The sequence below is a fragment of the Pogonomyrmex barbatus genome, unplaced genomic scaffold, assembly GCF_055798465.1.
Source record: "Pogonomyrmex barbatus isolate J1 unplaced genomic scaffold, ASM5579846v1 scaffold20, whole genome shotgun sequence".
Classification (NCBI taxonomy): Eukaryota; Metazoa; Arthropoda; class Insecta; order Hymenoptera; family Formicidae; genus Pogonomyrmex; species Pogonomyrmex barbatus.
Genome location: NW_028297117.1, coordinates 1,394,507 through 1,411,193, shown reverse-complemented (window position 1 = coordinate 1,411,193; position 16,687 = coordinate 1,394,507). Strand labels below are relative to the sequence as shown.

The 16,687-nt window shown below is 29.4% G+C and overlaps 1 protein-coding gene across 8 annotated transcripts in view; it reads left to right on the top strand.

The window, feature by feature from the left end:
* KaiR1D (Kainate-type ionotropic glutamate receptor subunit 1D) overlaps positions 1-16,687 on the top strand; it is a 219,091-nt gene that overhangs the window by 92,371 nt on the left and 110,033 nt on the right. For 7 of the 8 annotated variants that reach the window (XM_089077879.1, XM_089077880.1, XM_089077881.1 and 4 more), the window contains exons 2-3: positions 4,419-4,625; positions 9,206-9,361. In XM_089077879.1, coding sequence (XP_088934005.1) covers positions 4,547-4,625; positions 9,206-9,361 — 235 coding nt within the window. In that variant the 5' untranslated portion in view covers positions 4,419-4,546. The remainder of the gene's footprint in view (positions 1-4,418; positions 4,626-9,205; positions 9,362-16,687) is intronic. The other variant, XM_089077884.1, reaches the window with a different exon arrangement.

Genomic DNA, 16,687 nt, shown 5'->3' with positions numbered 1-16,687 from the left:
CAGCATTTTTTTCTCAGTGTAGACCGAACAATTTTCTCTTTATTTTTTATTCTTTTCTATATTTTTGAAATAATAACCAATGATTGATTTTTGATTTATGCGATATTTTTTAATATCGAAAGAAACGAACACTTTATAGTAACATAACAAAAATATGAAACTATAAATGAGCAGGCAGTTTCATAAGCTGAAAAAATTCATCCGAAACTCAATGGGTGCTTTCCATTTAGTGAACACAAGTATCGTTCTATCTTTGTTAGCTTTTAATGATTAACAAGGACAAAATGATAGTTACGTAGTAGTATCCAGTTGTCACACCCTTGAGCGAGTGCGTCTAGACGCAACCCACCAACATAACAAGACGAGAAATCCGGAAGAAAGATATCTCAATAAAAGCATTAAAAAATTTAAACATATTAGTGTTTTATGTATGTATATTATATTTTTATATCTATTTCTTCTTTATCTCATAATTTAATTCGAATAATGAATTTTGAAACATAATTAATTATAATATATTTGATATCAAACATTTTTAATAAATATTATTAACATGTCTTATTTTTATGATATTCTCGTTTTTCGAAATTTCATTTCTTGAAAATCTCACCTATATTACATATACATATATCTATATTACATATACATATATTGCTTAACAAAAAATAAAATATTTAACAGATGTATCATCAATTTCCTTATTGGAAAAACATTTTATCGTTGTTTAACATCGTTGTATGTTATGAAATTGAATAATAATTATAAATTTATAAATAAATGATAATGTTACGTAAACATCGTTATGCTAATATTATGAAATATCGTTTCTATCAAACATATTCCAATTAAAATATTTCCTATTATTTTTCATATTTGTGATTTACATGAACTTAAATTTTGTGTAACTTCTCCATGGATCTCATGTACCTTATAATTATTATTCGTTGCTTAAGAACACATCAAAATGTACTAATATATGATCAGATTAATCAATAATATGTCAATAACAATAAGCTCTATTCTGTATATAAACTTTATATGAGCATTTCAATACGCACAATGGATCAACAGACATTTATACGCGTTTCAGAGTTAAACATTTACATTAATCTCTCCTAAGCCATCCATTTCAAGGCAATAGTTCTGAGAGATATCATATCTATGTATATTCACAAAAACATTATCTCAAAATAAAATAAAAGATAATTTGACTTGTCAGCATGATGCGCAACAATGAAATTATAGCTATATTGTGAATACGAAACGTAGAATTAGAATAGTATTCAGATTTATTATTATGATTTAAAAAATTATTTTGCATACTAAATAAATTTTATTTATTTATTTTTGCAAATAAGTATTTAATGAAGTTTAATAAAATAAAGTTATTATTCATTTAATTTATAATAATTATAATAATTTTATATTATTTTTATTTTATATTATCTCATTTTAAGATAATAATTTTATTTATTTAATAAAATAAAGTTATACAAAGTTAGTTATCGAAAAAAGATGTTTTTAAATTTGAATGTTTATAAAATTTTAAACATCAATTTTTGTTCCAAGAATCTTATTAAAATTATTCAAATTAACAATTCAATAAATCAAAACTAAATAAATTTTCCAAGTAACAAATAACGAATACTCACCTATGCTTCACGGCGTTCGATGTCTCCAAGATCTTCTTTTTTCAGCTTTTTCTGGTACATTACATTTAACACTTAACATTTAACATTTAACTTCAACACAATATAACTCACTTAGGAAAAACTATTACTCATAATTCCGCGCGTATTAATTATTAAAGTATCATAAATAATGAATCGCGTGGCAATTAGTATAGCATTTCTCAACGTTATTCGGAGGCGATGCATATGTAAAATATTATTAACAAACGATATATTACGGCTTTCCTGGCCTGTTATCTGCATCATTTGATCCAGAGAAATTTAGTCTCAATTCGGGAACGCTAATGAAGAAATTGTATTCAAATCGGTAAAGAATGCAAAGCGCGACCGCCTCGAGTTCTATTTTAAATGGATTGGATATGCAAGTACGCTTCGATAAATATGTAGGCATTAATCGGAGGACCTCGTTACGATTTGTTAATTGTGCGATGAGATTTAATCAGTCGCGCAAATATTCAATAATCATTAAAGACGACCGCAATATTGAAAGACAAAGCGTAATATACATATAGAGCAATTCGCGCTGCTACCTCTCTGTTCGAACGTCGAAAGACGAATGATATGCGGTCTTGTATACGTTGCAGAGCACGAATGATAACGCGGCCTTGTGTACGTACAGCGCGCTGAACGCCACAACACAACAACAACAACAACATCAAAGCCGCATGCCAGCCTATTCCGAGAAATATTTAACGTACTGTAAAAAGCACCAAATGTCGTGCTCTTTGCTTTTCAAATACTGAAACGGTAAATTTGCCTACACACGCGCACAGAAACACTGTGACGTGAAACGCTATCCTGTGTATCAGAAAAACAAGAGCTAAGCGCTGAGCGTTGTGTGTATCGACCGATTCATCACCGCCATGAAATATCTGATATGATATTTAATTTGCTGTAACAATAAAGATATGTATGTCGAATACTCTTTACAATTAAATTTAACATTTGCACATTTCGTACTTTGTTTTCTAAACTTGTTGTTGATTTTATTGACAATAACAATTAATTCTGCTCAATTATCTCAATAATTATATCGCCAGTAATTCTTACTATTTAACTTATTTTGCTTTTTAATTTTCTATGTACAAATATATATTAACGATCAAATAATACCAGCTAATTGATTACCAAACTTTAACAATTATACATATATTATTTAATCATCAGTTTTAATAAAAATATAGATTACTTATTAATTATTCTATTTAATTATCAGAAATTAATTCATTCAAATTAATTATAGTAATACATCACAAATTACAAAACAACTATTAAATAAAATAGATAAATATCAGATATAAAAATTAATATACGGAAAAAAGATAATGTTGAGTCAAAGGGAAATATCAGTATAATAAAAAATAATCTTGTGAATTCAATAGCAATATTAATGAAAAAAATATATATATGCATTTCATTAATATTATTAGTGAATCAACAAAGTTATTTTCAATTACACTTAATTACACTGTTGACTCACTTTTTCCGAATATTGATTGGCGTATTTTATAGAGCGTATATTATGAATTTTATATAATTTTAATGAAGTAACATTTTTGTTATATTATTTTTAATTTAATTTTCGACTTTAATTAATTTTAAAATGTTATTATTATAGTCTAATATTGGGAGTGAGGGGAAAATTAAAAAAAAATATGTAAAATCTGAGATTCACATACTTATTTTAAATGGCGAACACTTCTTTGTCGGCCATTAATATTCTTCCTTCTCCATCCTTTCCCAACGTTCGCCTAGTTCCAAGTTGTTTGGACTTCTATATCTATTGGCTCTCCCGACGGATACTGGCTGCTACTAGCTACTCATCGAAGGGGGCTGCGAAATTCTTTTTCGCTCAAATAAGAGATTTGCGCGAAAAATAAAACTAGGCTCACCCGCGGTTTCTAGTTTTTTATTTTTCCTCGTGAATCTCCTATTTGAGCGAAGAATATTTTCGCATCCGTCCTTCCTATTATATTATTTAAAATATTTATTGTATAATAGTTGCGTCACATCTCATATTTATCACAAGAATAATTCTATAAATACCTAATCATATATATATATATATATATATATATATATATATATATATATATATATATATATATAGATATATAAATGTTTTTACAAATTTAGAAATTTATTTTTTTAGATTTTTACTATTATGTTTTTTGCAGCTGATATTAATATTTAATAAATATTAATAAAAATATTGATAAAAAATGTTTTATTAAATTGTAAACTCAAATTTTGTTATAATTTTGTTATAATAAAATGCTTCTAAAGTTTTTCTTTGGAATAAAATGAAAAATATTAACGCATTTTTTTATACATAATGTATATACACGCAAATACACGCACGTGTGTATGTATAAAAAATCTACAAGAAATAACTATAATATATTTTAATAAATAAAACCATCTATAATGGTTGTGTAATTTACGATATATATTTTGATTATTTTTTATATTTCATTCTTATAATTCCACAAGTAATTCTGTCTTCGATGACAAACTTAAGAACCCATTATTCTGCCGGCTTATCTGTTTCCTATGTTCGCAAGACAGAAACAATCCTCAATCATTGCTGATTTCATGTCGGCAATAGGTGATGTTGTGGTGCACTCGAAATACAATTCTCTCGTAAACGAGGGCAGATACGAAGGCCGGATACGAAGACTTGCGGCATGCATTTTAATGAACTCGCTGTCCAATCTTGTTTTCCAGTGGCGTAAGTTCCTTCGGGAGGACAAAGGGAAAACGAAGGGGAGAGAAAGAGAGGGGCTACAGACAGTGGCGGTAGTGGCGACGACGGTGAGCGCAGTGGGAGACGGCGGGGTGAACCGGAACCGGAAATGGCTGCGAGGTGGTTGCTACTGCTGCTGGCGCTCCTCGCCGCTCACGCCGCGGCTCTTCCTGATTTTATTAGGATAGGTGAGTATCTTTCCCAATTTCCCCTAATGTGAAAGCCGCGACCCTTTTGACCGCATTGAATGGCGTCAGTAAAATTATTATCAATGTCTCAATCGATAATATTTCAAATGAAAAAACGACAGCGTGACTTGGCTTTCCGATATAATATTCGAGAAAGCAAGTATTACAAGCAGATAAAATCTTAGTCCTCAGTTAATTTCAAATAATCTTTATGGAATGTGTTGATTGTTTAGGTTTACTTAGAGAGATAATTAAACATGATAATTGAGCACGCATCAGTCATTTTCAATATAAAGGCACTCGAAGTGATTTACATAAGATCTGGTTTTATCCATAAAACCTATGATGATTATAAACATGAGAAAATACATGATAAAATATTAATTTTTCGTTATTTAACTTGATTATTCAATTAACATTATTTTCTGTTTCTTTTTAATTTTCACGTTTCTTTTATGTTTCAATCTTTAAATTAATTATAGTATTTCTTAGAGCTTTATTTAAAAAACTTTCGATTAATTGTTATCTTATACTTTTAATTTACGGTTCTTGATTTACATATTACTGACTAGATGATCGTAAAATATTATTAAACTTTAGCGGCTTTCTGTGAAAATGTTTCGTTGGCGAGAGCAAATAATTGAAATTAATGGCTACGATAAAAGGCTGTGCTACTAACGGTGCTCTATTTAATTGGCATTGATGGTAGAGTGGAACACAAGCAACGTGATGCGGATAACATGTATTTTACTGTGTGCGACGACAATTACCGAAGTTCTGGCTACTGCGCGTCAGAGAGAAAATCACTTCGATACCAACCACATGTGTATTGTTGCACATGTAGCGGATATATAAACAAGAGGTATTTCACAGCTAAATGTCGCTAACCATTTGCTTGCGAATACATTAAAAGTAGCTGATTTTGAATGGATATAACGGATATAATGAATGAATATAATAATACAATACCTTTTGCTTACAAGTCGCGAAAATTTGCAAAATTGATACATGATTAAAATAATATAAACGTACAAGAACTATAATATATTTTCATTTAAAAGCTTATTATAGAAAGGCAATGATTGTGTGTCTGAGCGGTAATATTATAATATATTTTAAAGAACTAATTTTAGAAATTTTTATATCTTGCAAGCATTTATATAAAAGAAAAAAGTCATTTTATTGCTGAAAAGGATTTAAAAATGATTCAAGACATACGAATATATTTACATGTAATTTAAATTAACGTTAATCTATGTTTTAATTACATTTCTTTTACTAATCTTCATTTATCTAACTCACAGTCCATTCTCTTACTTTTTCTCTGTAAAAGAATTGTATAATTATTCTTTATAACAATTAAAAAGAAAGCAAATATTGGTCTAACATATAAATTCAAATAAGCTATTAGAAACTAATAATAAAATGATATAAAACAATATTAAAAGATATTTCTTGACGCATCTCTGTTTATTCTTTCTTTTATGAAAAATATATCACATTTTTATAAAAATGATTCTGATGTATATCTTTCAATTTGGTCATCAGCAAGTTGTTTTTATATGAAAATCAAATATAATTTAAATTCATATTACGTATAGAAAAAATTATAAGATCGTAAAATAATGATTTTTATTCAATATAAAAAATAAAAAATAAAATCTCATTTATTTAATGAAACGAAAAGTTTCTGTTACATTGTTTGACACATACGTTATCATTGCCTAAAAACTAAATATTATCGTCAAAATCCAACAGTTATATAACATTATATGAGTTATAATACTTTTCTAATTTAAAAATCCTCGATTTATATATCGTATATCTTAAAAATTAATAATTTATAACAGAAGCCTTTTATTTATCCATTAATTTTTTTCATTCTTATCTTTTAGAAAAAAAAAATAGCAATTGTTTATATATTTTACGCATATGCGAAGCTGTCAATGTTTAATATTACGATTGCCGTTTTCTGATGACGCGCGGATATACACGCGGATATACATACGTGATGCACTGAATGCTCAGCTATATTCTGAACTTTTATCGAAACGTAAATTCACAGTGTATTCGATTTCCGAGCGCTTTCTTTTCCAAAGTAAAAAGAGAGAGAGAGAGAAAGACAGATGCAAAAGCGGATCGATATACACGTCCGAGCTCAGGAAAATACATGCTGTACTTGCTATGAGTTTTGATGCATTCGTTCGTACCACATTCGTACGCTTGTTTCGTGGCGTATCATGAATGCTGTGTATATAGTCGATAGCTTCTGCATCGGAAAGTTGGAAAAGGAAGAAATTTACTGAAACGATACGAAGAGAGACCGGGACGATAGAAAGAGAAGCGCAATGTTAGAAATTCTTTTAGTTTGCATTACGCCGATTGAATTTTAAGCGTTTCGCATTTCTTAGCTTTCTAATTTTTTTTTTAGCATTTTATTTGGTATCAGTCCAATATCTAGTTGAGACTTCTTTGCCGCTTCTATTTCCATCTGCTTTCTCCATCGTTATTACTAGTCAAACAATTATATAATCAGAAAATTGTGTTTGCAAATGGAAACAGTTGATATAAAGAAAAATATAAAATTGTATTTTTATTTCGATAAAAATATATAACAGTACAATATAAATCTTTTTAAATCTTTTACATAATCTATAAATATACGCTTTTGTAGAACGGATTATTCATATAATAATTATAAGAATATATAGTCAGGTTTAAAATTTTTACAACTTTACAAAGTTGTCTTTTGCACACTCTTAATGATTGAAATTACAAGCAGTCTTTTATAAACAGCAACTCATTAGTCATTTATTGTGAATTTAATATTATTATATTGTTTCGCAGATTGTCAATGCGAAAATTAAAAGCGGTCGTACTCATGTATAGTTTTCGTGATTTATTTTCATCAATTGACGGTGGCGAATTTGCTTGTTCGCATATGTAATTAAATGGCGTGGTTTGATACACGAAATACTAGGAATCAGTTTGTGCTTCAATGCATCCGATTGTGAAACCAATTTAATGTTTTTAATGCGACGTAATGGTTGTAATGAAAACGATGACAGGTTGTCGGTGTCCCCGGCTCTGCGCGAAATAATTCATTACCGATCAATGAATATTCCAGTTCAATTAATTTGACGTGATTGGCTCAAAAAAAAGGTAACACGTAATTTACATAAGAGTATATTTTTGTTAGAATGTTTGTAACGATTTTACCTTTCGATATACCGGTTGTCATTCGTGCTCAGCAATATTCACAGCACGAATTCGGTTGATTGTTCGATAAGCCGTTATACTTTGAAACGTTGTGTGCTTTTAACCATATCTACTAGCTTTCACACTCCTCTGTTTTACAAAAGCTTTATAGATGTACAAATTTAATTTCTACATGAATCCGGCAAAGAAATCACGATGGAATTTTTCTTCCACTGTGAGTATTATGTGTCCATCTTTTTTCATTTCGCATTACATTCTCAAGTAATTCACTTTTTCGTATTCATTCATTCGCATTATTACGCTCATTATTGTCACAATGACCGTGGCGAATCAGGCAACCTTACGAGGTACCCCCCAAAGAGAATCGATAGTGGGTCGCTAACGAGAGACGTAAATCTATCCCACCAATTCTATAAATCGCAGAGTCAAGCCGGCGCAGCTGCTCGTACAGTTACTTTATGACGTACGAGATTAAAGTCAATTTATGGCGCCAATTTCTCCTAACCGAATGAATCGGAAGGCGTAGAATTTCAGCGGACCACACGAAGAAACTGTCGGGAATACTTACGCGCGACGCGAAATGATGGAAACGACAGCGATTGCAGCACGACGAAACGTACTTACTTGCATTGCTTTCCTCGATCGAATAAGAATAAATCTGTGTTTACGTTTATGCGAAACTTTCGATTTGAAATACTATCATTTTAAGTACAGATATATACATGTTACGAATTTCAATTCAATCTCGTTGCGTAACAGTCAAACTATAATTCACGCGCTGCTATTCGTTATTTCTTTCCTAATATTTTCTTTCCTAATATTTTGTTTTTATATAAATCTTGTAATTATGATATTATCTTGACATGTCACATAAACTTTTTTAATTAATATTGTTTTTTTTTATAAGAGAAAAATTAATATATTTGTAGAATTCATTAAAACATATGTGTATTATTATTAATAAAAAAAAAAAACACGTATTTAATATAACTTTTTAAAAATATGAATAGAATTTTTTAAATTATGCTTCTTAAAGTACGTATATTTAAGCTTATATCAAAATATATTTGTCAAAGATATCAGATTTATTTAGAAAACACTGAATAGATACAATATAGCATGTAAATACATGCTCATAAAATACATTAAAGTGTGAAGTTATACGGAATGCAATCCCAGTTGGGATCATGCCGTAAGATATAAATAGACCATAAATCTTTATCGCGCATCGATATTGGTGAACAGAGATAGAAGGTTGGATAAGGAGGATGCCTGCGATCGTGTCGGCGGAAAATAAGAAGGAGTGCACGCGTGGATCTCGTCAAAGTAGCACCCTTTAATATGGATGCGTGATTTCCCAGGCGGGCTATTTCATCCGTCGGACGACAAGCAGGAAGTGGCCTTTCGCTACGCCGCGGAGAAGATCAACGCCAACCGGGACATTCTGCCCAAGTCTCGCCTCAGCGCCCAGGTCGAGGTGATACAGCCGCAAGACAGTTTCCACGCCTCGAAACGAGGTGAGTTTTATAATTGAATCGGAAATACTCGTCAGATGATATAAGATTCCGCCCATTCTTCGTTTCAAAAATTTCTTCGCGAAGATCGATTATTTTCACCAACTCTCAGTGTCAATCGATATAAATGTATGCATTTTATTTAGCATGAAAAATTAAAAATTTGCTATTGATTAGTATTCGATATTGATTGTTCATTTGTTTATTATATCCTATATCTAATATCAATTTAAGTAAAATATTTTTAAAAACTTTAAAATTAAAAAATTTTTTTCACACATACATTTAAAATAAATGGTATGCATTTTTATGTCAAATTCTTCAACGTTCTTAAAATTTAAATACTATGTAATTAAAGTATTTAAAATTACAGATTTTATAAATAAAAAAATATATTTTTATAAAAAAATTTTTTATTTTAATTAAAAAAAATAATAGAAATTATTAAAATATTTTATCTTTATTAATAACGTATATTTTAGAAGAGATATTTGAAATTAAAAAATAAAAAACTGAATACAGTTTCTTTACTTCAAGGTATCGATTAAAGTTTGATAGTTAAGGGCAGTTTATGGTCATGCAAAGGGCTACTATACTGACAGGAAATTGCTTCGCGTTATATATACGTGGCATGCCGGGTTGCTGGATAACTGCTTTGAAAGTTCGTCTGACTTGATGCGCGAAATAAACTCTATTTACGTGATTAAGGATTCTCGACATCATTGTTCGCGTGAAGTTTCACTCTTGCCAGTAGTGAAACGCGATGCTGCTAGCTGATTCTCGGTGTGACGATCCCGTTCTCCAATATCGATACAGCTTCCTAACATCTTTATCTCAGATGAAGCGAAGCCTCTGAATCTTGTTATTTGCTGTTCGATGTATCTCGTGTTCTTATGAAGTTAGTTTTAACGTGTTGAAAATTTTATTTAATTCAGATATGTACTTTGCAAAGTAATGGTGATCGCTTGCATAAATCAAGTCTTTAAAAATTATGTTTAAAAAATATATTTCTTTAAACATTAAGTTATAATTTCTTATATAATATTTTTACGTAATTATAATATAATTATAATCAATTTAGCATTATAACAAATAAAAGTTAAATAAAATTATTCTTATTCAAAATTAAAATTAATGTTAAATTTTTAACATTAATATATATATATATATATATAAAATTTTTGACAATAATTTATCAATGAAAAATAATGTATTTTGCAAATAATATATTCTAGATTTCATTTATTAAAATATTGTAAATGTAATAGATATAGTAATGATGTTGCAATATTTATTTTTAAAATGACAAAATTTTAAAATACAAATAGTAATAGTAAATAATAAATATTTCAAAATATTCAAATAGTTTTTTTTCTTTCTAATATTAGATTTTACATTATTTTTTTCACTTAGCTTTCTATCTCTCATGTTTTATTCGAAAGACATGGTAATATATATGAGGATTTGTCTTCTTGATCTCTTGAAAGTAGGCCATGAATTTTCTCTGTATTGAGAAAGTCATGGGGTTCAATATGAAAATAATTCAGCATGATATGTATAATACATGCCTGCGGTTACTCGTTTAACTATACGCAGTCGGAAATTAATAACGTCCAGCACAAAATAATAACTCGGCGGATATTTGTGCATGGAATTAATCAGAGCCAACGTAATTACCATGTCGAGTTACTAAATGATTAAAGCGAACGGTGCATTCTAAATATGCACAACGGAGTCGCATTCAGGAGCATCGGTCAAGCCGCGAATGTGTGCGAGCTTGTGAACCGCGGCAAAGCGCGCGCACGGGAGCCGGATATCCGAATTTGGCGGTGCTCCAGCACAGTATTACACTATGAAAGCAATTTTATTGATAAACTTCTGTTTGCCAAAAGTTAACAAATCTCCTTGGGACATAGCGATCGCTACGGTCGAGTTGGCCGAACACAATCGCGCATTCGGCGACGCTCGAATTCGCTGCCGTGGGTGATTCAAAAAATTTATCTCCTCGTGTAAATCAGCGGTAAAACGGCACTATGTAGAGTAACGAGTGTTCTGTCTGACGTGTAACTTAAACTTTGTTAACAATAGAATATACTACGCTAATAATGGTGAATTATACAAGATTCAAGTTTGACGTATGATAATGGAGTGTAATGATAATATGCAATTACGTAAAATTCAAGTCTTAATTCAAGTCTTCTTACGAATAATAATGTAAACAAGAATTATAATATTTACTTAACATTTAGATATCATTGCAAGAACGGGACATCATTGTTGAATAAAAAATTCAAATATTCTATTCTCGTCGTCAAATGATGAGAAATTCAAATAATTAAAATCAGATAAGAAATTCAAATAATAAGAAATTTAAAAAATGCAAATAGAGAAGACAATTTTTAAATAATTTAAATATTTTAAATATTAAATACAAATGTCATTTTTGTTCTAGACAAACAAGACTTCGTTGAATAATTTGATTAAGAATCTGTCTTCTATTTTTTTCTTTTAAAGTATGAACAATTAAATTTGCATAAATTGCATAATGCTGTATATAAAAATCGTAAATTATTATTTCTAATAACAAATTTATTGTCAACATATATTTATAGATATTTACTGTAATAATTGATGCTATTCCTTTATTTTATTAGCGACGCAATTACTTCACAGTTGCTCGAGAAAAGGAAAAACCGGAAAGAAGTAGTACTGATAAACGGTTGTCTGCGACGTTGGACGCAATAGTAGTATAAATTAAATGTTGGAAATTCATGTCAGGTCTCATGTTCTTCTTGTCGTTTAGGTTTCGTTCGCCCCCGGGGCGATGAACCTCTTCGTTCAACAAACAGAAAGAGCGAGTGGCTGTTTGGACGGTTTCGCTTCGCGTCTTTTTACGATACGACGAAAAAACATACAGCGAATACGGTATCTTTGTTCGCTTCGTACCTTTGCCATTGTGGCATGGCAGCACGATTGTTGGTAATACAGCTTTACGAGTCTGCCTGGCTATTCCGGAATTTTCGGGTAATACAACCCCATCGTGAAACGCCAGTTAGAAATGGAGTTAACGAGGACGCGCGCATTCGATTATGCACTTTGCTCCGCCGAGCCTCGTTGAAAAAAGTGCACAGAACGATAGCGGTAAACAGTAACACAGCAGTTTCACCAGAGACAGTTGTTGAACTCGCTTCATATGCATTGCGCGATAATCTTTGCAAAGATCCGTAGAGATTTTCCCCGAATATATTTCTGCTAAAGCACAGAAGATTCGCGAAAAAGTCAATTCAAAATAATCTTTTAACAATAAAATAAAAAATTTAGAATTTTTATAAATTTTAAAAATATGATAAGACTATTAAAATCATTCTTATAAAAATATTTTCTTTTAAAAAATATTTATTAATTACATATAATTATTACATATAATTATTAAGCTTAAAAATATTATAGAATCAAATCTTAACTTTGAAATTATATGAAAATATATTTAAAATTATATATAGTTATATAGTTATATTTATATTAATATAGTTATATATTTATATTAAATATAGTTTTGTTAAAATCAAGTTAAAATCAATTAATAAATAAATTGTTTATAATAATAAGCATTTTGATTTGAGAATTATAAACTTGAATAATTTTTCCAGGAACAAGAATATGATAACATTAATACAGTATAAATCTTTTTAATAAACAATTTTATATTTCACTACATATTTTTTAAAGAAAATTTAAGATTTCGTGTACACAGGTAATGTAGTTTATGTTATATTACGTGCCACATGTACTTCGTATACATTATTAATCGATTACCTTGTAAGTTGCGTGAATGGAAAGAATCTTGTAAAGGTAGACGTGCTCCCTTGATCCTGGGGCGAAAATGAGAATATACCCGAAATACCCTTGCGAAAAGTATAAGAGAAAGCCTCGTGATATTTTACGCTTACGGCGACGGCATACGTCCGAGGAAGGTTCCCGTAACTATCTACCCGGGGGTGAAGTAACTCGCCGCGCAAGCGGTGGCGTTGTCCCGCTCGTTTCGCTTTCGCTAAGCCAATTTCCCAAAAATCACCGGGATGAAACGAAAAGTTCCGCGCCGGGGCCGTGGGAGTAACCGCAAGCTGCGCGACGCCGCGATGCCGAGATAGAACAGTCCGCAATTTTACCGTAACTTTTAAGGTTTTCTTCTTTCACATTGTTGCGCCAACTTTCGAGAAAGTATTGGCGCACGAGAAGCGTTTACCAGACCATCCCGAATGCTATGCCACGTGATTTCTAAAGTTTGAAATAAAGAAAATCGAAAGATACTTGTGCGATGCGAATTGTTAACTCCCCATTATCTCAATAGACTTCGAAACAATATGTGTGCAATATGTATTTTATGAAGCAATATGTATTTTATCCACACGTACATATATTTATATTTAATTCATTGCTTAACTTAGATAAAAAAAAATCAGATTTTATGAGCTGATATTCTCAAAAAGAATCTTGTAGATACATAAAAGCATAAATACTTCGATTGGAGATATAAAATAAAAATTTTTAAGTCAAATGCTCCAAAAATGAATTTTAATGATTGAAATAACATCTCTATTACCGAGAAGAAAAAGAGGGTTGTAATATGCTATGTCACTTGTTACAAACATAAAAATCTTTTTAAATATAAAGAGCTAATCATTTGATAGTCTATTATAATACAACAATATTATTACAAGTTGTATAAAAGATAAACAAATAATAATACTAAAAAAATACTAAAAATTAATAAATAATACATTAATTAATATACTAATTAATATCTCATTTGTGAGCTACTCTTTAATATCTTTTATAACAGTTAATATATTAAATAATATCTATATTTAATACAAAATTAAAACAATTTTAAATACATGCAATATCATTAAAAATTACTTTGAGACCTAGATGTAAATTAAACAGATTCCTATGATATCTTTTACAACGATAAAAGAACGTCGATTTAATCTTTTTCAGATATTAATGAGCAGAGCGTCGATCAAATATAATTTCTTCATTAGTAATGGTGTCTTTTAGTTTGACGAAATGGAGCAAATGCTATTTCGCATTAGCAGTTATCTAAATTTTATTCAGTTTATTATAATTAACATAAAATTAACTTATTATTTAGCCTCATTTTTATATTATATTTATTTTATATTTCGGCATTTTCAAAATTTTTTCTATGTACAAATCACTTTTGTTTAATTTAATTATATTTATAGTTATATAAATATAATTAACTATAGATTGATATTTTATCAAATATTTGTAAAAAAAATTTCTTTTTTGAACACAGCATAAAATTAGGAGAGAAAAAATTGTTTAAAACAAAAAACAAAGTAATGTCTAATGAAATGTTAACTTGATCGAGAAATAACTCAAAAAAATTAAAGATTATTTTAAATAATAATCTTAATCAAATATCATTTTGATTAAATTTTTTATAATTTTTAAATCAGTTAATATAATATAGAACAGCATATAAATAATAATATTAATGGTATTAATGCTTACTAATCAGTACTAATCAATAGTAATAGTAAAAAGAGGTCAAATATTAATCAAGTCAAGTATTAATACTTTGACTTCTAATTACGAAAGATATATTCCGTTATCCAAATTCTTTGATTTATTAATGCTAATTTTCCAATAGTTTGGAATATTAATTATTATCAGTAAATTACACTAAATCTTCGTAAACAAATTAATTTACAGATGACGATTGAAAGCATATGAGTAATAATATATGATAGCCAGGTGGCTAGTGCTCATTAGTAATATCGCAAACAAGACAGATGCAAACCACATTTTCACCGAATGTGATTTGGACATGTTGTCTGTAACGTAAGTTTTCATCACGTTTCTCTGCGTCAACGGATACGATATACGGCGATGATAAGATCCTCAGTGGAAAAGAAAATCGGTCAAGGGTTAAAAGGACACACAGGATAAAAAAGGAAATAGAATCACGAGTTGTATGGCAACGACAGTCATGAATAATGTAGTTGCTTCTCGCGTTGACAATACGTTTTTTTATTTTTCTGGATCTATTTTGTACACGCAGGATAAAAAGTGAGAAATAATGCGGTCACAATAAAAGTGCATAACAACAGAATGGTCATGAAAATTGTGGCAGGAACATGTGCATTGAACATTTTTCTTTTAAAAACAGAATCTCGTTCGTTATGTATTCAAAACAGATTTTTAATATTATTTTTATATTAAATTATTTGTATTTGAAATTGTTATTGTCTTCTGTGTGCTAAGATTAAATCGATAACAAATTGAATATAATCCTAATAATTGTCAATATATAAAACAACAAAGCTTCCATATAATTTTTAAAATTGTATTTTTTAAAAAGCACAAATATATTGAGTTTAAGAAATACTTAAAATATTAGTTATTAAGAAAATAAACTTCCTATGCATTAATGTTCATTAATATAATGTTGCATTAATATTTTTTTTCAATTATAATATTTTTAAAAATTAAATAATCATATAAAAATTTAAAGCTATCTAATATAAATTTCAACATTTTTTGTCATAACAAATATTGTTCGTGATATTTTATTAACTGAAATAATGAAATAATTTTTATTCTCTACAAAAATAGATGACATATATAAAATGTTATTCATAAATTTTCAAAATTTTTTTATATTTTCCCCTCTACATATATATTTTTCATAATTATATAATTTATAAAAAAAAATCTTTTAGATATATTTAAGTTAAATTAATCTTTGCAGTAAAAAATATCAATACCTTATATTTCTCATAATTATATATTTGATATATATATATATATATATATATATATATATATATATATATATATCTCTGAACTTACAAATCGTAAGGGTCTATGTCAAATGTTAGGTTTATACGTATTTATAGTGGACCTTCTACGTATGCATTAAATGACACACCGTACAAATGTCGCAACCGATTTAATCAGAACACGTAGCGCGTCTTGTTAGGGTCAGCTCGGAATGCTGACCGCTCTCTCTTCTTCTTGGCGAGCTTGCGAAATGTTAGCGAGAAACTATTCACTCGGACCATGTGGCGGGAGTGTGTTAGCTTTTCATGCAATTACGGAACGCGCATAAGTGCGCTGCCTCGAAAGCGCGCCCCCGTAATTATGGTTTTGAGCTTTTCAATTATAACAACGGCGTCGCTGCTGCTGCTAGTACGCTCGTAAATGTTCCCTCTCGCCCATGTAATTCGCAAAATAATTAGCTCTTTTACTTCTTGAAAATCGCATTGTGCTCTCTATAATTAAGAGATTTTCATTCAT